This window comes from Sorex araneus, chromosome 2 (assembly GCF_027595985.1).
Source record: "Sorex araneus isolate mSorAra2 chromosome 2, mSorAra2.pri, whole genome shotgun sequence".
Classification (NCBI taxonomy): domain Eukaryota; kingdom Metazoa; phylum Chordata; class Mammalia; order Eulipotyphla; family Soricidae; genus Sorex; species Sorex araneus.
In genome coordinates this window covers 202108870-202128427 of record NC_073303.1, presented here as the reverse complement: position 1 = coordinate 202128427, position 19558 = coordinate 202108870, and the positions used below count along the sequence as shown (strand labels likewise).

Here is a 19558-nt window from a genome sequence, read left to right as displayed (position 1 = left end):
GGGGCAGATCTGAGGGGTGGGAAACGGGGGAGCCGGGGAAAAGGCTGGAGGAAGCCCACACTGGTGCCGGGTTTGGTGCCGGAAAACTGGATGCCCCGAAAAACTGTATTTTAAACAATCTTGTAAACTACAGAGTTTAAATAAGGTTAGAAAAATAATAAGTGCCCCCCCCTCCCAGCACCAATGGGTAACCCACCCCCAGAAAACCACTCCTTCCTCTCAGCCTCTGGAGACTGGCTTCCAGGCCGGGCTGTGATGCTTGTCTTTATGTCTCTGTGAAAGCAGCACATTGAGTCTTGAAACATAACTCAACCAGGGGCCGGAGCGACAGCACAGCGGGGAGGGCATTTGCCTTGCACGCGGCTGACCTGGGTTCGATCCCAGCATCCCATATGGTGCCCCAAGCACTGCCAGGAGTGACTCCTGAGTGCAGAGCCAGGACTAACCCCTGAACATTGCCAGGTGTGACCCCAAAAAAAAGCAAAAAAAAAATGCATCAGGCATTTGCTGAGAAGGTTAAATAATAAAACCCGCGTTTTTAAATGACAAGATAATAAATCTGTCGCTGGGTTTTCTTTTGAAATTATACAGGCTGCCACAAAATCCTGTTGACTCCCTAGGTCAGGACTGAAAATCGTGAAACGGAGCGATGGTACGACAGGTAAGACTCTTGCCTTGCACGTGGCCCACCCAGGTTCGAGCCCCCACACACCAACAAAGATAATCCCTAAGTGCGGAGTCAGGAGCATCCCCAAGTCTGGCCCCCGAGCCAGACACAACCAAAAAGAGACTGAAACTGAGCCTTCCTCTCCCCGGGCCCCCGGCACTGAGACGGGCCTCGGACAGGGGGCGCTCACTCAGGTCCAGATTCGCCACCGTCAACTCCCCAGGACAGGGCTGGAGCGGTGGCACAGCGAGTAGGTGGTACCACGGGTGAGGCGTCCACCTGGGCACCATCCCCAGCCCGGTGTGACCCCCAAAGCCCAGCTGTCTATGCCTCTACGTGGGTAAGGGTGGGGCCAGCCTAGCCTGGGGAACGGACCTCCCACAACCGGCCGAGAGCAGAAGCCCCCTGCCTGGCTCACCGGCCACCTGCTCAGAAGTCTTTGAGGACGTGACCGTCCCCACCCCTGGTTCTCCGCTGTCTCGGTTTGATCCTTCTAGACCCACCATCTCCCTCCACCCCTACCAAACGCAGCCCACTTCCTCCTGTCGCTGGGTCTGAGCTCCTTTAGAGTTGGATCATTGGTCTTGGATCAGTCCATCGAGCATCCTCCCGCCCCCGGCTTGCTGTTTGCTCGTTTGCTGGGGGCACTGACCCCAGAACCACACACGTGCAAGGCCAGCGCTCACTACTAGGCTACTCTCCCCCAGCTGGGCCGGGACCAGCTTGACTTTCCCTCCCTGCACACCCCCCCTTTCTCTCCTCAGTTCTTCCTGCTTCCCACGAGATGCCCCACCCACCCCCGAACAGGCCGGGAGTCGGTCACCAGGAAACTGTCCTTGTTCTAGAAAGAACCTGAAGCTCGGCTGCCCTGGGTGACTCAGCCGCCACGGAAAGACGCTGCCACTGTCCCCCCGGCCTGGCCAGCCTCCTCCAGCTCGGGACAGAGCCCCACCAGCCCCGACACGGCCCGGGAGAATCGCCTCGACTCTCAGCCCGGCTCTCCTGATCACGGTCCCAGCCCCAGGGAGACACTGGGCCCCACGCTGAGGGCAGTGACTGGCCCACACAGACCCCAGCCCAGGCCAGGGAAGACCACACACTCACTTTCTCCTCGCGGGGCTCAGCAAGGTCACCCGCATCTTCTTTGTCCTCTTTTTCGGCTTCGTTTTCTCCACCTCCTTCAACGTTCTCCGTTCCCTGGGCGTAAAGGAAAAAACACAACATGGCTAACCTGAGGAAGCTCCCAAGGAAACATCAGACACCCCAGCCCACCGCCCCCTCGCCCCTCACCCCCGCCGCTGGGGGATGGTTCCTGCTGAGAAGCGGCTGGAAACAGGGCTAGCTGAGTCTCGTGTCTGCAGCGGAGGGGGTCGGGATCTACAGATCTCAGTGTCCGCAGTGGCCAGCACGCGGGCTGCTGATCACGGGAATGGTGTTTGGATCTGTCGGTGCCGCCAACAGGACTAGCTCACGGGCCAGGTGAAGTCATCAGCCCTGATGAGGAGCCACAACTAGCCCGCCAAAGACTTATGAAGAGGAGTCCCAAGGAACCAGAATTAGGCGGCGTTTGCTTCCTACTACTTGTGTGGAGAGAGGGTCTGAAATCTCAGACAACAGAAGAGAGGCCAGCTGAGAGCAGACAGACGCAGGAAGAGAAGGATGAGATGCTTTTGTTTTGTTTTCAAACCTCAGGGCTTCCCCCTGGTCCTGCATTCATGTGTCACTCCAGGGGTGGGGGGCCACAGGACCCTAAAGGATGCCAGGAATTGAACCCAGGTCAGCCACATGCAGGGAAAGCACCCTTCCCACTGTACTATCTCTCTGGCCTAAAGATGAAAGTGATGCTTAATAGACAGATCACCCATAGAAACATATATATCTATAAATAATAGATGAATGCATAGACAGATACATACGTACATGGATAAATAATGGATAACAAAGAGACAGGCAAGAGTGGTGATACATATATACTTGATCATAGATGATATATAGGTTAGACTGATAGATGGATAGATGGACAGATGGATGGATGGATAGATGGACGGTGGATGGATGGATGGGCAGATGCATGCATGAATGGACAAACAGATGGATGGATGGATTTCCAGACAGGTGGATGGCTGGATAGATGAATGAGCAGATGGATAGATGGATGGATGGATGGATGGATGGATGGATGGATGGATGGATGGATGGATGGATGGACGGTGGATGGATGGATGGGCAGATGCATGCATGCATGGACAAACAGATGGATGGATGGATTTCCAGACAGGTGGATGGCTGGATAGATGGATGAGCAGATGGATAGATGGATGGATGGATGGATGGATGGATGGATGGATGGATGGACAGACGGACGGACGGATGGATGAACAGACGCATGCATGCATGACGAACAGATGGATAGATGGATGGATGGATTGATGAGAGTAGGCAGATGGTAGGTAAACAGAAGACAGGTAGGTAGATGACAGACAGACACAGAGCAGCATTGGTCCAATGGACACCATGTGGCACCGACTCTCACCTCTGTGGTACTCGGAGCCTCTCCCTCCACATCACCGTTGGGAAGTGAAGATGCTCCCTCAGGGGATTCTGTCACCTGCACCACAGAAATCAAGACATTTTCTTGAGAATAATCGCTTGTTTGGGGGCTTGGGAGGGGAGGGGATCTGGGAACACCGGTGGTGGGACGTTGACCCTGGCGGTGGGATTGGTGTTGAAATATGATATGCCTAAAACTCAACTATCAATAACTTTGTAAATCACAGTTCCTTAATAAAATTTTTAAAGAGAATAATACCTTGTATCATGGCATCTTTTAACCGTTGAGACTGTTTGCATCCTTCCTTCCCCCTTTACCAAACTGTGGCCTAAATGGAGGGCAGCTCCCACCCACGCGTGAGGAACAAGGACACAGGGGCAGGAAATGCCCCCTCGGGGCCAGAGCTCCGTCCACAGCCCTGCTGGGGCCCGTGGCTCACCCAGCAGTTCCAAATAGGTTCTTTCTTCTCATCATGAGAGGAAATGCATGCGGGGACGGGTGTGAAAGAGTCTGAGCTCTCATCTCAAAAACACCTTACTTACACAGAAACTGGCATCCTCCTACATCAGCCACAGTTCAGTAAGATGAGGGAAATATGAGTCGTTTCTATTCAAAAGGCCCCGGAAGCACACGGAGACAGACACATGGACCCTCTCAAATCCCACCAGTGTATTACTAAAATGGTAAATTTTTAAAAAGTAGCACGCATGTGACTCATGCTATATACTTAGAAGCTGTTTTATTCGCTTTGTTTTGTTTGGGGGCCACACCCAGCAGTGCTCGGGAGTTAATTCCAGGCTCAGCACTCAGGAATTCCTCCTGGTGGGCTCGGAGGACCATATGCCAGGGATCAAACCCAGGTCAGCCGTGTGCAAGGCAAGCGTTCTATCCACCAGACTATAGCTCCAGCCCCTGTTTGCTTCATTCTGCCTTTAAAACAAAAAAATTACTGTGCATGACTTAAATGTTTAGCTTGCTGGACACTTATCCTGGTTAATTCATATGGTTTAATTCTTTCATACATCTGCTTCATATTAAATATGTAAAATTTTACTCAGACATTCCCCAGTTGATGGTTATTCAAAATGTTTTCCTGTTTATGCTTCTACAACACTAAACACAAAATTCAACAAAATTGTGGGACACTGTAATTACATTTCTTTTTTCTTTTGCCCTCGATTTTTTGTGCCACCCCCGGCTGTGCTCAGGGCTGACGCCTGGCTCTGCACTCAGAGACCACTCCTGGCGGGCTCGGGGACTCCTCGGTGATACCAGGCATTGAACCCAAGTTGGCTACATGCAAGGCAAGTGCGCTACCCACTGTACTATCTCTCTGGCCCCTAAAATATTTTTCCTTCCTTTTAAGGAAATGAAATGTGCCACATGGGGTAGGTGAGATCGTTGAGAGGTCAAAGTGCTGCTTCACATTCGGCCAACCCCAGCACACCTCAAGCTCTCCTCGGCCCCACCAGAAGACCCCAGAGCCCAGAGTACCCCCACTACCGTCCTCCAAAAAAAATGCAATTGACTTAATAGTTCCATATAAGTGGTGAGACTGATTTTGTTTTCTTTTACTTGGCATCAAAAACATCCCCTTTTCTTGTTCTGCTGCTCAGGTCTCGGCCCTTCGGAAACCGCCCATAGTATGTGAACAACAAACACAGTCTTTGCCACCGCAGATCTGTCCGCGGGCTTGTTTTCCTGAGGCCCCCACGAGCGTTCCCAGCTGCTCGGGTGCCGGGAAGGGTCCTGTGCCGCCCCCCGGGGCTGGGGGCTCCCGATGACGTCTCCCAGCGGCTGAGGCCACCGGGCCCTGACTCGGGATCCTGACGCCCAGTCAGGGAGCAAACGACAATGACCACCTGGGCCCAGCTGACCAGATGCCGCACGTGGGCCGCGGCGCACTGTCCCTGCTCTCCGCCCGCCCTTCCCCGACGGCCAGTGAGTTGCTGGCTGCCGCACAGGCTTTTATAAACCGACGCCGCGCAGCAGCTCTGCCCTGCAAGGTGACGCGAGGCTCCCGGGAGGAGAGTCCCTCTGCCTGGCCTCCGCGGGACCGAGGAGTTGGCGGGGCTTCTCGCTCCCCGGCTAACTGGAAAGGCGGGGGGCGCCGGGACCCCTCGTCTCACAGGAGCGGCCCGGGATTGTCCGGGTCAGAGCCGGTGCCCTGCTTCTCAGGAGCAGGCCTGATGCCACAGGGGCGGGCAGGGGCCGGGGGTGGGGCGCTGGGAGGGACCCTGGGGCCACCGGTGCTGGGAAATGTGCCCTGGCGGAGGGACGGGTGCTGGAACTCTGAGGACTGGGCCCAGTCGTGAGCAGCTTTGTACGGGTCTGTCGCACAGTGACGCAATAAAAAGGTTTGGGGAAAAGTGGGGATGTCAAGAAGAGAAAAAGAGAGAGACACAGAGAGAGACAGAGACAGGGAAACAGAGACAGAGAGAGACAGAGACAGGGAAACAGAGAGAGACAGAGAGAGACAGAGACAGGGAAACAGAGACAGACAGAGATAGGGAAACAGAGAGAGACAGAGACAGAGAGAGACAGAGACAGGGAAACAGAGAGAGAGACAGACAGAGACAGAGAGACAGAGACAGAGAAACAGAGACAGAGAGAGACAGAGACAGGGAAACAGAGAGAGACAGAGAGAGACAGGGAAACAGAGAGAGACAGAGAGAGACAGAGAGACAGAGACAGAGAAACAGAGACAGAGAGAGACAGAGACAGGGAAACAGAGAGAGACAGAGAGAGACAGAGACAGGGAAACAGAGACAGAGACAGAGAGAGACAGAGACAGGGAAACAGAGAGAGAGACAGAGACAGAGAGAGACAGAGACAGAGAAACAAAGAGAGACAGAGACAGACAAATGCCCGCCACAGAGACAGGCAGCGGGGCGGGGCGGGGCGGGAGGCTGGGACACTGGTGCCGGGAAATGTGCACCGGGGAAGGGCAGGTGCTAAACACTTTATGACTGAAACCCAATCATGAACAACTTCCTAACTGTGTATCTCACTGGGATTCAATTTTTTAAAATAATTTAAAAATAAAATAAAATTTGGGGCTGGAGCGATAGCACAGCAGGGAGGGCGTTTGCCTTGCACGTGGCCGACCCGGGTTCAATTCCCAGCATCCCATATGGTCCCCTGAGCACCGCCAGGAGTGATTCCTGAGTGCAGAGCCAGGAGTGACCCCTGTGTATCGCTGGGTGTGACCCAAAAAGCAAAAAAAAAAAGATCGAGCTTGTTTTCTGGCAGCGCCGCCCACCCACGGTCCTCCTGGAAGACTCGCCAGCGCTTGGCCCAGCTTTGCCTTCGAAGGCCAGCAGCCGGGGCTAGGAGCGCCCTGGGCTCCGTACACACTCGCTTCCTCTGGAATTGTCCGGGGTGTCTCTGTCCGGGGGAGAGAGTCACCTCCCAGCCGACACGCCCCGACAAGGCTGTTATGACGGCGTGGGTTGGTGGCAAGTCATTTAATTTCCACAAATCAAAGGTCTGTCCTCCGGAGGATACCGGAAGGGCCATGAGGGCTGCGCTCACACAAACACCTGAACCCCGCAGAGCCGACAACGCCGAGGCTTTCAGCACAGACTGGGCCGCGACGGAGCACAGCACCCGCCAGTTCTGCCCAGGGCGTCTCTCTCGGGGAGAGCTCTGGCCTGGACCCCTGCCCCAGGGTCCCCGCTGGAGCCTCATTCCCTGGCCTGCTTTGCTTCCTCTCGCAGAAAGCCTCATGCCCTGTGGCCGAGGTACAGACCCAGGCCGACTCCCGGGTAGAGAGCGGATCGTTTCTGTAACGGGATCAGAATGAAACATAGCAGGGCTGGAGGATAGCACAGCAGGCCGACCCGGGTCCGATTCCCAGCATCCCATATGGTCCCCTGAGCACCGCCAGGAGTGATTCCTGAGTGCAGAGCCAGGAGTGACCCCTGTGCATCGCTGGGTGTGACTCAAAAAGAAAAAAAAAAAAAAAACAGAATGAAACATAGCAACATTTACAGTCTCTCAAACAAGCGTGAAAAGGGAGGTGCCTGCCCAACAGGCAGTGAGTGGGGTGGGGTGGGGGTGGCGGGAGGGGTACTGGGGACACTGGTGGTGGGGAATGTGCACTGGTGGAGGGACGGGGGAATTCGATCATTGCGTGACTGAGACTCAAACATGAAAGCTTTGGAACTGGATCTCACGGTGATGCGATAACATTTAATTAATTGTCTCAACTAATGTTTTTGTCTTTAAAAAAGAAAGTTCAAGAGTTCGGAGTAATAGGCCTGTGCCTGGCACGCAGCTGACCCTGGTTCAATCCTCGGCATCCCAGATGGTCCCGTGAGCAGTAATTCCTGAGTGCAGGGCCAGGAGTCAGCCATAAGCAACACTAGCTGAGGCCTGTCTCCCGCCAAGAAAAAAAAAAAAGAAGCAAAAAATCAAGTTGCAGAGTGGTCCAATAATTACAATCCTACTTGAGCATAACCCCAATAGGTGTTTCAAACTGGGGGGCGAGGGAGCTAGCACCAGGGGCGGGAATCCGCGCAACGGACAAATCCGTGTCCTCCAGCGCCACCTGGTGGACTCCCTCCTCCAAGACACCTGGAGTCACAGGTCTGGGAGCTCCATAATCTGCTTTTCATCCACTACTAGATAGGAAATCTCGGGGGACTTCCACGAGGCTGGCGGCCCTGGGGGAGGGTGGCAGCAGGTGAGGAGGAGTAGAGAAAACTCCCGATTTCTGCGACCCTCACGTTACCTCACTAAAGCAGGTCTGCTCTCGGGCCAGAGCGATATAGCACAGCGGGGAGGGCATTTGCCTTGCACACAGCCAACCCGGGTTCGATCTCCAGCGTCCCATTCGGTCCCCCGAGCACCGCCAGGAGTGATTCCTGAGTGCAGAGCTGGGAGGAACCCCTGAGCATCGCCAGGTGGGACCCAAAAAGAAAAAATAGAATAAAATAAAAATAAAGCAAGTCTGCTCACACCCCCACCACGGAGCCTCGGGCACGGCGAGGCCACTGGAGACCATGGCCTCAGGGGCTGCAGACCCCGGGTGAGCTGGTTGGGGTCAAAGGGCTGTTTTACAGAAAGGAAGCAGGGAACAGGGTGGTAGCCCCGCTGGGAGGGCCCCGGGCGCAGTCAGGAGTGAGCACCACCAGGTGAGGCCCAAACCCACAAACCCGCAAATGGAAGCAGTTACGCAATCAAAGGGGGGAAAGGCAGCTCAGAGGGAGAAGGGACCACCGAGTGAAGGTCGCCTGGAGGGCCCGCTCGGGACGGGAGATGCGGGCTGAAGGCAGACTATGGACCGAACATGGTGGCCACTTAATGCCTGTATCGCAAACCACAACACCCAAAAGGAGAGAGAGAGCAAAAGGGAATGCCCTGCCACAGAGGCGGGGCGGGGGGGGGGGGGGGGGATACTGGGACCATCGTGGAGAATGGGCACTGGTGGGGGGATGGGTGCTCGATCACAGTATGACTGACACACAAGCACGAAAGTTTGTAAGTCTGTAACTGAGTATCTTGGTGACTCACCAAAAAAGAAAAGGAAAAAAGCAAGTTAAGCAACCAAACAGGCCAGATTCTGGCAGAGGAGGGAGGTGCTGGCTGCTGTGTGTCGGACAGGCTTTGCAAAGGACCTGTGGCCGGTGTGGTGCTGTCACGGCACGGGGAGCCACGGGCCCACACAGAGGCTTTGGCAAACAAGCCGATGGCAATGAAGGGCCCAGAGACACGCTTGAGTCCCAAGGAAGCTGCAGAGTCAGGGCCCAGGACACGGGCAGAGGGGAAGGCGCCAGCCGCACTGCATCACCCCACTCTGCAGCACCCCGTGTGGCCCCCCGAGCCCGCCAGGAGTGACCTCTGAGCACTGAGCAAGGAGTAAGCCCTGAGCACCGCCAGCTGTGGCCCCAAAACCAGAAAAAAAGAAAGCAGCAGCCCGGGACGGAGTCCAGTGGCGGCACAAGAGTCCCCGGGCCCGAGACCCTGTGCCACCCCAGGGCCAAGACCAGCTGATGAGTGAAGGGAGGAGCAGGCGTCCTGACCCAGGACTCAGCACAAGCTTGTCTCCCCCTTTGTTACTGAGTCACGTGAGACACACAGTTACGAGGGTGATCGTGATGGGCTCCAGTCATGCACTGTTCCAACGCCCACCTCGGCCAGCACAGTGTCCCCTTCCCTCCCCCACCCCTCCAGCCTGCCTCTGTGGAAGACACAGCTCTCTCTGCTACTCTCTCCCTCCCCCTCTCTCCCTCTCTCCCCCTCTCTCTCCCTCCCTCCCCCTCTCTCTTCCCTCTCTCCCCCTTTCCCTCCCTCTCTCCCTCTCTCTCTCTCTCATCTTTCTCTCCTCCCTCTCCCTCCCTCTCTCCCTCTCTCTTTTCCTCTCTCTCTCTCCCCCCTCTCCTCTCTTCCCTCTCTCCCTCTCTCTCTCCCTCTCTTTCCCCTCTTCCTCTCATCTTCCCTCTCTTCCCCCCTCCCCCCTTCTGGGCCCTATGTCTCACAATGCAGGTGCTATAGGGTATGTATATCTCTTTCCCCCTGTCAGCACTCAGTTCCTGTCCAGATGATTGCTCCCAGCTGTCACTGTCCTACTGGTGCCTTCCCTGCCCTAGCTGAACCCCTCCCCACTCTCCCCCACAACCTGTGCCAGGCTCCAACCACGGACCAGTCCTCCGGACACTCATTTCTACTGTCTTTTTTTTTTTTTTTTTTTTTGCTTTTTGGGTCACACCCAGCGATGCTCAGGGGTTACTCCTGGCTTTGCACTCAAGAATTACTCCTGGCAGTGCTTGGGGGACCATATGGGATGCCGGGGATCGAACCCGGGTCAGCCGCGTGCAAGGCAAACGCCCTACCCGCTGTGCTATCGTTCCGGCCCCTCATTTCTACTGTCTTTGGGCATTAGTCCTATACCTTGTGGGTTTTTGTTAATTTCCTGCAGATGAGTGCCATGATTCTATGTCTGCCCCCCCACCCGACTCATCTCACTCAGCATGATCCTCTCCCCGTCCATCCACGTATAAACAAATTCCAAGGCTCCTTGTCCTGGTGGCTGAGTGGTATTCCTCTGTGTCGACATGCCAGAGTTTCTTTACCCAGTCGCCTGTTCTCAGGCTCCTGGACCGTCTCCAGATTCTGGCTGTGGTGAACAGTGCTGCAGTGAATATACAAGTGCGGAGGGCGTTTCTGCTGTGTTGGGGGGCCCCTGGGATAAATTCCCCTGAGTGGTATTGCCGGGTCATATAGAAACTCAATTTCTAGTGTTTTGATCAATGTCTAACGTTGTTTTCTAAGAAGTCTGAACCAGCTGGCATTCCCACCAACAATGAATTCCCACCAACCTTCTCCCCTCATCTCTACCAGCATTGTTTGTTCTTGTTTTTTTGGATGTGTGCCAGTCTCTGTGGTGTGAGATATTATCACGTTTTTGTCTGATTTGCATCCCCTGATGATTAGTGATAGAGCATTTTTTTCATGCGCCTTTTGGTCATGTGTATTTATTTCTTCCCTGAGGAAGCCATAGTTCATCTCCTCCCCATTTTTTAAACGGAGTTGGGTATTTCTTCCTTATAAGTTCTATCAGTGCCTTACATATATGGATATTAATCCCTTATCAGACGAGTGTTGGGTAAATAATTTTTCCCATTCTGTGGGATGTCTCTGTGTCCTGGCTACTGTTCTGTTGGGGATGGACTGAGCTACCAGGGCGAGCCCACACAGACTGTACTACAGACAGGAACATTTTCCCCCTTCAGGCTGCCTTCAGAAAATAATTTCAGTACATTGAAAGGGGCAGTGTTCCTTTTCTCACAGAAGCCTTGGCTGGTCTTTGACATGCAGATCTCAGGTGTTAGCCAGGCCTGACCTTTGACATTGTAGATTCTGGGCTCTGGCCCAGCCTAGCCTCTGGGATGTAGATTTCAGGTGGGGGGGGGGGGCAATTTGTATTTGAAGTGTAGATTTCAGGTGGCAGCCCAGCCTTGTCTTTGGGATGTAAATCCAAGTGCTTTTAGCCCAAGAAAGGTTCCAGTTTTGGTTTTGTATCTTCTTTCGGAGGCCAAAATTAGTGGCCTGCAGATGCAAGGAAACAATGCATGTTCTACTGCCTCAATGTTCTTCCTGTAACTTCTTTTGATGCCTTTGGTGACGTCACTGTATTGTCCCCTTTAGAGGTACCATGATCAATAGAAGGAGATCACGGGGGCTCTCTACCTTTGTCAAGAGTCAGAGAGAACCTAGACCCTCCATGACATACATTTCTTCCGAGTTCCTTGTCTCAGCGCCTCCAACAGCGCGAATATTCACGCAACACTGTTCCCTTTGCGGTGCAGAAGCTTCTTAGTTTAATGAGGTCCCATTTAGCTTTGCTTACTGGTCAGTGGTGTTTCATCCTTGCCGATGCCGTTAGCCACAGAGAGTTCTGCCTACGCTTTCCTCTATGTACCTGCCAGATTCAGGTCTTTGTTCCACTTTGATCTGACTTTTGTGCCTGGCATTAGACCAAGGTTTGGACTAATTTTTTTTTTTTTTTTTTTTTGCATGTAGCTGGCCAAGTTTCCCGGCACCACTTGTTGAAGAGGCTCCACTTCACATTTCTTGCTCCTTCGCCAATGATTAAAGGTGACAGGAGTTTTAAACAATCATCCTGGGGACAATAGCCATCTTTTCTGAACATGGCGAATTTCCAAATGGGAATGGAGAAAACCAAAAGAGCACTGCAGAGGGGAGTGAGGAGAGACTGCTCTCCTTCCTGCCTGCCCACTCTCCGGGGTGAGGGTCCCTCTGTCCCAGCGCCAACCTTGGGAAGGGCGACTCCGCCCTCAGACCGTTGCCAGATCTTACTGAGCAGGGACAGACAGTCCCTTCCGTCCACTGGGCCCCTGGCAGTCAGACGTCGGCTCTGCCTGTGACCGACACCCGATCTTCAACCAGCGGGAAATGGTGTCGGCAAAGATGTGGACGCGTCACCCTCGTCCACTGTCGGCGGGAACGTCGCCTGGCCCTCCGATGCACTGGAGGCACTCCGGAAGCTTCTTGGGAAAGTAAGAAGACGGCTTTCCTGGGATCCAGCGCCCCCGCTTCTTTGTCTCCGCCCCCAAGTGCAGACACATTCGTTCACGAAGATCCACGCGCAGCCATGTTCTTGGCGTGCTAAGGGTGAGACCCGGAACATGGACACAGCCTGATGTCCAAGGGCAGAGGAAGGGATCAAGAAACCAGAAATTGGGGCTGGAGTGATAGTACAGAGGGTAGGGTGTTTGCCTTGCACACAGCCGACCCGGGTTCGATTCCCAGCATCCCATATGGTCCCCTGAGCACCGCCAGGAGTAATTCCTGAGTGAAGACCAGTAGTAACCCCTGTGCATCGCCGGGTGTGACCCAAAGAGAAAAAAAAAAAGAAAAAAAGAAAGAAAAAGGGGGCTGGAGTGATAGCACAGCGGGTAGGGCGTTTGCCTTGCACGCGGCCGACCCGGGTTCGAATCCCAGCATCCCATATGGTCCCCTGAGCACCGCCAGGGGTGATTCCTGAGTGCATGAGCCAGGAGTGACCCCTGTGCATCGCCAGGTGTGACCCAAAAAGCAAAAAAAAAAAAAAAGAAAGAAAGAAAAAGAAACCAGGAATTTACAACCAGAGAATAGATCCACCCACTGTGCTGTCGAGGGGGTGGGGGAGACGGAGGGGTGTCGGAGTCCCTGCGGGTGGGGAGCTGGGCACACCAGCCAGGGCTGAGGCTACAGGTGAAGTGACCTCAGAGGAGGACGAGGGATGGAAGAGAACGTGTTATGATAACGTGCACGAGGAACCATCCTGAACAGTCGTGTCAATCACAGGACCTCCGTCAATAAGTTAAAAACTTTAAATAAAAAATAAATTTTTAAAGAGAGGCAGTGATCTAGACACAACGGAATATTAATCCGCTGTGAGAAATGATGAAATCTTGTCAGTCCCTGCAACTTGGACGGAACCAGGAGGTGTCATGTCCAGTGAAATAGGTCAGAAGGGAAAGGACAAATACCAGATGATCTTGCCCAACTGAGGCAGAGGGAGAAACAAGACAAGGGAACAGACAGTATCAAGTGATGAGGAACCCTCGGCCTCTGATTATAAAACTGACATTAGCAAGCAGCGGGGTGGGGAGCAAGGGAAGAAAGCCTGGACCGGAAGTGACATGGACAGTGGGGCAGGCCTGGGCCACTGGGGTGGGGGCGGGGGGAAGGTTCGATGACTCTGCAAAGCCATATACATTAACATTACTGTGACCTTGTTACTAAAGCCACAGTTTAAAAAATGTTTAAAGAAGGAGAACTGGGCAGGCCCAAGAGATGGTACAGGGAGTATGGCTCTTGCTTTGCATGCAGCAGACCCGGGTTCAATCCCCAGCACCACCTAAGGGCCCTTGAGCCCCGCCAGGAGTGACCCCTGGGTGCAGAGCCAGGAACGAGTCCTGAGCAATGTCAGGTGAGAACAGCCCCAGAGCACTGTAGGCTGGGCCAAAGAAACCCGTATCAATGCATACGCCATCATCCGAATACGGCACGCACCACAGCCATGTTACCTGAAAGGTCACCGTTAGTAAGTGATCCCAAATGCTGAATTTTACCTGCACTAGTTGTGCTCCAACGGGGTTTCCAACTTACCTTTGATCCAGGAGGGGGAGCCAATCCCAGAAACGAATAGATAATGTTCTCTTCTTTTGCAGAGAAGAAAGAGTCGAAATCCTTTAAGCAAAGAGAAAGAGGGTCTCAGCCCAGAGCGCCCTGGTGAGACCTACGCCTCGGTGGATCTCTTTGATTTGCCGGGCGCTGCCTTACCCCAGCTTGCTCCGTCCAGGGTGACTAACCCCGAAAGTGAAGAAATCTCACAAGAGAGTTCCCACTTGTTTCTGTAGTTTCACTGTCTCTTACCAGAATAAGGATGTGCTAAAGTCACATTAACTTTTTTTTCCTTTTTGGATCACACCCAGGGATTCTCAGGGGTTCCTCCTGGCTCTGCACTCAGGAATCACTCCTGGCGGTGCTCAGGGGACCCTATGGGATGCCGAGGATCGAACCCGGGTCGGCCATCTGCAAGGCAAACACCCTATCTGCTGTGCTATCACTCTGGCCGAAAGTCATATTACCTTTGAAAAGATATTTCTCTTTTAAAATTTCACATCATGGGGCTGGAGCAATAACACAGAGGGTAGGGTGTTTGCCTCGCACGCGGCCGACCCAGGTTCGATTCCCAGCATCCCATATGGTCCCCCGAGCACCACCAGGAGTAATTCCTGAGTGCATGAGCCAGGAGTAACCCCTGAGCATCGCCGGGTGTGACCCAGAAAGAAAAAAAAAATTTCACATCATGGGGCCCAGAGAGATAGCACACCAGCAGCAGGCTTGCCTTGCACGTGGCTGACCTGAATTCAATCCCCAGCCCCACGTATGGCCCCCCAAGCCCACCTAGAGTGATCTCTGAGTATAGAGCTGGAAGCAAGCCCTGAGCAAGTGTGTGTGTGTGTGTGTATGTGTGTGTGTGTGTGTGTGCACCCCCCTCAAAAAAAAAAATATGGCATGTAAGCTTTCCCTCATGTGTGCACTTTTCTCTCACCGAATACGCATACAGAGACACAGACACACAGACACAGACACACACACACAGACACACACACACACACACACACACACACACACACACACACACACCAGAAACCCATAAAGGTCTAGCTAAGGTAGAATGAGTGAGAAATAGCTCCCCACAAGCACAATAGCTGTCTGATTGGGCTTTGTGCTGGCAAGGGAGCGGAACTTCTTCCCTGGCGGCTCCTCACACAAGTCAGCACTCACAAGAGTCTGCCACCCGGAATTCCATGGTAAGTGTCGCCTGGATAACCTTTTATTGTGGTTTCGGGGCCACACCAGCTGTGGTTTCTGGGCCACCCCTGGTTCTATCTAGGCTCAGGAATCACTCCTGGTGGTGCTTGCGGGACCCTATGAGATGCCGGGAATCGAACCCGGGTCAGCTGAATGCAACACATATGCCCTAGCTAGTATCACTCCAGCCCTTAGAAAATCTCTTTTGAATCAATATAGAAGTACAACCCAGGGCCGCAGTGGCAGTACAGCGGGGAGGGCGCCTGCCTTGCATGCGGCAGACCCAAGTTTGATCCCCGACATCCCTCAGGGTCCCCCAAGCACCACCACGAGTGATTCCTGAGTGCAGAGCCAGGAGAAACCCCTGAGCATCGCTGGGTTGACCCAAAAAGCAAAGCAAAAAAAAAAAAAAGTACACCCCAGACAGTCCCCGGACACCGTCAGGAGCAGAGTCAAGCCAGGAGTAAGCCCGGCGAGCTGCCAGGTGTGGGCCCAAGACCGAATACTCAAAAAATAAAATGAGAAGCTCAGAGACAAAAATCACAAAATAAACTAAAAAATGAAAGTGTTCCCATAAGTAAAAACCAGCAGGGGAAAAAAAAATCAAAATCATAAGCGATAATCAAATATTGAAAATATTATGCAGTAAATATGAAATATTTTGGGACCAGTGCAATAGTACAGCGACCGGGGGGCAGGATTTGCTTTGCACATGGCTGGCCCAGGTTCAATCCCTGGCATCCCATATGGTCCCCCAAGCACCCCCAGAGTAATTCCTGAGTGCAGTGCCAGGAATTATTATAATAATTCTCAGTAACCCCTGAGCATTGCTTGGTGTGACAAAAAAGTCAATTAATTAATTAATTAATTTTTGTTTGTTCGGGGTTTGTGGGGAGGAGGAAGGGGGTTAACACTCAGCAATGCTCCGGGGTTACTCCTGGCTCTGCATTCAGAAATTACTCTTGGCAGTGCTCAGGGGGCCATATGGGATGCCGGGGATCGAACCCAGGTCTGTTGCATACAAGGAAAGTACCCTACCCACTGTGCTATCTCTCCAGCCCCAGAAATATAAAATATTTCTATCTGATTCGGCATAGCGGGAGGGGAGGTTGTTTGGGGGGTCACTCCCGGCAATGCTCAGGGACTACTCCTGGCTCTACACTCAGGAATTAGTCCTGGCAGTGCGCAGGGGACCACATGGGGTCCCAGGGATCAAACCCAGTTGGCTGTGTGCAAGGCCAGCGCCCTCCCCCCCTACCCCTGCTATCTCTCCACCCCCCACAAGTCTACCCCCTTATCAGGATGCGCCTACAGGCCTCCAGGTCTGTCCGTCCATCTCCATGCCCGGCGACAGAGGCTCCCCTCTGCTTCCCAGACTCCTAACCCCCTGCCTGGCCCACCCTGGCCTGTTCGTCTCCCACCCCCAACTCTGCCTTTCAGAAGGCACAGACCAGGCTGCGCACGGAGCTGACACGGTGACGCTCTCTGCTTTGTCCTTGCCCAGGCTGAAAGAGCGTGAGCTCACCTGGGTCTCCAGAGGAAAGAAAACCCGTTTCTAAGGCTTTGCGGGTTGAGCATTCGGTCTTTCCCAGCAGAGTGGAAATCCCGCCACACTGCAGTTCCTGCTCTATTTTGGCTCATTCATGATAAACGGAACTGCTTTACTTCTGTTCTTTGATTGTAGAGGAAGGTAATGTGTTTGCGATGGTGTTGACAGTTATGGCCTGTACACAGTGACCTCACGTCACCACCCCCGAGGTGCCCAAGACCCCCGCCCCCATGCACAGGGTCACATGTGTCCCCACAATCTGGAGCCCCTTCCTGTTCCAGCACCAAGAGTTGGTCACCAAGTGCCACCACCCGGCCCATGGTCACCACCAACCTCTGATGCTTGTATTTCTCCCTCTGCCTTCCTGTGCTGGGCAGGACGCCCGCCTGACAGGGCGGAGTAGGGGGTGGGCAGCGTCCACCCGAACACGGGCCGGCAGACACAGCTGCTTGCGCTCCAGCCTCAGGAGACACCTCGTGCTCTACAGAGAACTCAGCTCATTGGGCGGAAAAGGCAAAGACAGGGAAGACGCAAAACAGGGCACGGACACACGGACACATGGACATATGAACAGGCCACCATCACGTTAGTGACAGGGAAAGGCACCGAGAGGTGCGGGTAGGACAGCACAGCAGACCGGGCCTTCAACCGAGGCCTCTCCCACCCTGAGGACCACAGCTAGAGCAGCGCCCCGGGGGGCCCAGGACACGGTGGCCCCCGCACCCGAGCTCCACACCCCAACCCACACACCGAAGGCGAGAGCACTGGAAAGGAAGTAAGGGACGGCAAACCTGTCAGTGCCTGCACTGCAAGCCACACGCCATAGCAATTAGGCAAGAAAAAGATATCCCGGGCCTCCATATAGGAAAGGAAGGAATCCCTATCAGCAGATGACATGATACTATATTTACAAAATCCCAAAGACTCTACAGAGAAGCTCTTAGAAACAACAGATTTGTATAGTGAGGTGTCAGGCCACAAAATTAATATGCAAAAGTCCATGGTTTTCCTACATGCAAATAATGAAGGAGAAGAGAGAGGTCATTTTAAAAATCCCATTCACAATCGTGCCTCAGTAAACCACGTACCTTGGAATCAGCTTAACTAAGGTGAAAGACCCATACAAAGAAGGGGCTGGAGCAATAGCACAGCGGGTAGGGCATTTGCCAACCTGGGTTCGATTCCCAGCATCCCATATGGTCCCCTGAGCACCACCAGGGGTAATTCCTGATTGCAAAACCAGGAGTAACCCCTGTGCATCACCGGGTGTAACCCAAAAAGAAAAAAAAAAAAGACCCATACAAAGAAAACTGCAAAACACTACTCTAAAAATAAAAGAGAACATGAGGAAATGGAAAAACGTCCCTTGTTCATGGACTGGGAGGATTAATATCAGCAAAATGGCAATACTCCCGAAAGCAGTGTACAGATTCAGTGCAGTTCCTAGGGGCTGGAGCGATAGTACAGTGGGTAGAGCCTTTGCCTTGCACACGGCCGACCCGGGTTCAATTCCCACCATCCCATGTGGTCCCCCAAGCACTGCCAGGAGTAACCCCTGAGTGCAGAGCCTACAGTAATAACCCCTGAGCATCACTGGGTGTGACTCAAAATGCAAAAAAAAAAAAAGTCAGTGCAGTCCCTATAAGGGTACCCATGACATTTTTCAAAGAAATAGATCCGACACTCATGTAATTCATATGGAAAAACAAAACCCCACGGATAGCTAAAACAATCCTTGGGGGAAAGAAGATGGGAGGCCTCACCTTCCCCAACCTCAAACTGTCATTGTCACTATCATCCCGTTGCTCATCGATTTGCTCGAGCGGGCACCAATAACGTCTCCATTGTGTGACTTGTTACAAACTGTACTACAAAGTGGAAGTAATTAAAACAACATGGTACCAGAATAAAGACAGACCTCATGTCAATGAGACAGAGTTTAATATTCTGAGGCATATGATCCTCAGGTACATTGTCAGTTAATCTTTGTTAAAGGAGCAAAAAATATTAAATGGAACAGAAAGCCTCTTCAACAAGCAGTGCTGGGAAAACTAGGAACTGCATGCAAAAAAAAAAAAAAAAAACAGTAAACCCAAACCTTTTTCTAATGCCAGGCACAAAAGTCAAATCAAAATGGACTAGGGGGCTGGAGCAATAGCACAGCGGGTAGGACATTTGCCTTGCATGCGGCTGACCCAGGTTCCATTCCCAGCATCCCATATGGTCCCCTGAGCACTGCCAGGAGTAATTCCTGAGAGCAGAGCCAGGAGTAACCCCTGAGCATTGCCAGGTGTGACCCAAAAAGCAAAAAAAAAAAAAAAAAAAAAGGATCAGACCTGAATCCTTGACGTATATAAAGGAAAACGATGCATCATCCACGTGGGTGAGAGCCACCCCCTAAGACTTCCACCCAGAGGTAGGAACTTTGCAATGCTGTGGCTCATAGGCGATCATGGGATGGGGTCGATACTGGCACCCCCTCGGCCCAGATAAGATCCGGAGCTGCTGCTCGAGAAACAGACCCTCTGCTCCTAAAGACTATGATCCGAGAGGTCTTCTAACCCACTTTGGCACCTAGAGCGGCTTCTTACAGACATGCATCTAGACTGTGAACTGAACTAAAATATCAGAAATTCAGAAAACATCAGAGCTCATAGAATCTTCATTCTCAGCAATGAAATTATTAAATGATGCCTTTTCAACAGGCCTGATTGTTGGGGGGAAATTCCAAACAATGATAGTGAGTTCTCTATTGAAATATTGAATGTATTCAAAGTACAGAGAATAAAATGAAGATCAGGGGCCGGAGCGATAGCACAGCGGGTAGGGCGTTTGCCTTGCACGCAGCCGACCCAGGTTCGATTCCCAGCATCCCATATGGTCCCCTGAGCACCGCCAGGAGTAATTCCTGAGTGCAAAGCCAGGAGTAACCCCTGAGCATCGCTGGGTGTGACCCAAA

The 19558-nt window shown here is 52.9% G+C and overlaps 1 protein-coding gene across 1 annotated transcript in view; it reads right to left on the bottom strand.

Moving 5' to 3' along the window:
* The window catches only part of SH3BGR (SH3 domain binding glutamate rich protein), a 56473-nt gene that overhangs the window by 17020 nt on the left and 19895 nt on the right, over positions 1–19558 (bottom strand). Inside the window, exons 3-5 of the mRNA XM_055127211.1 lie at positions 13839–13919; positions 3201–3275; positions 1772–1864 (exon numbers count right to left, since the gene is read on the bottom strand). Coding sequence (XP_054983186.1) covers positions 1772–1864; positions 3201–3275; positions 13839–13919 — 249 coding nt within the window. The remainder of the gene's footprint in view (positions 1–1771; positions 1865–3200; positions 3276–13838; positions 13920–19558) is intronic.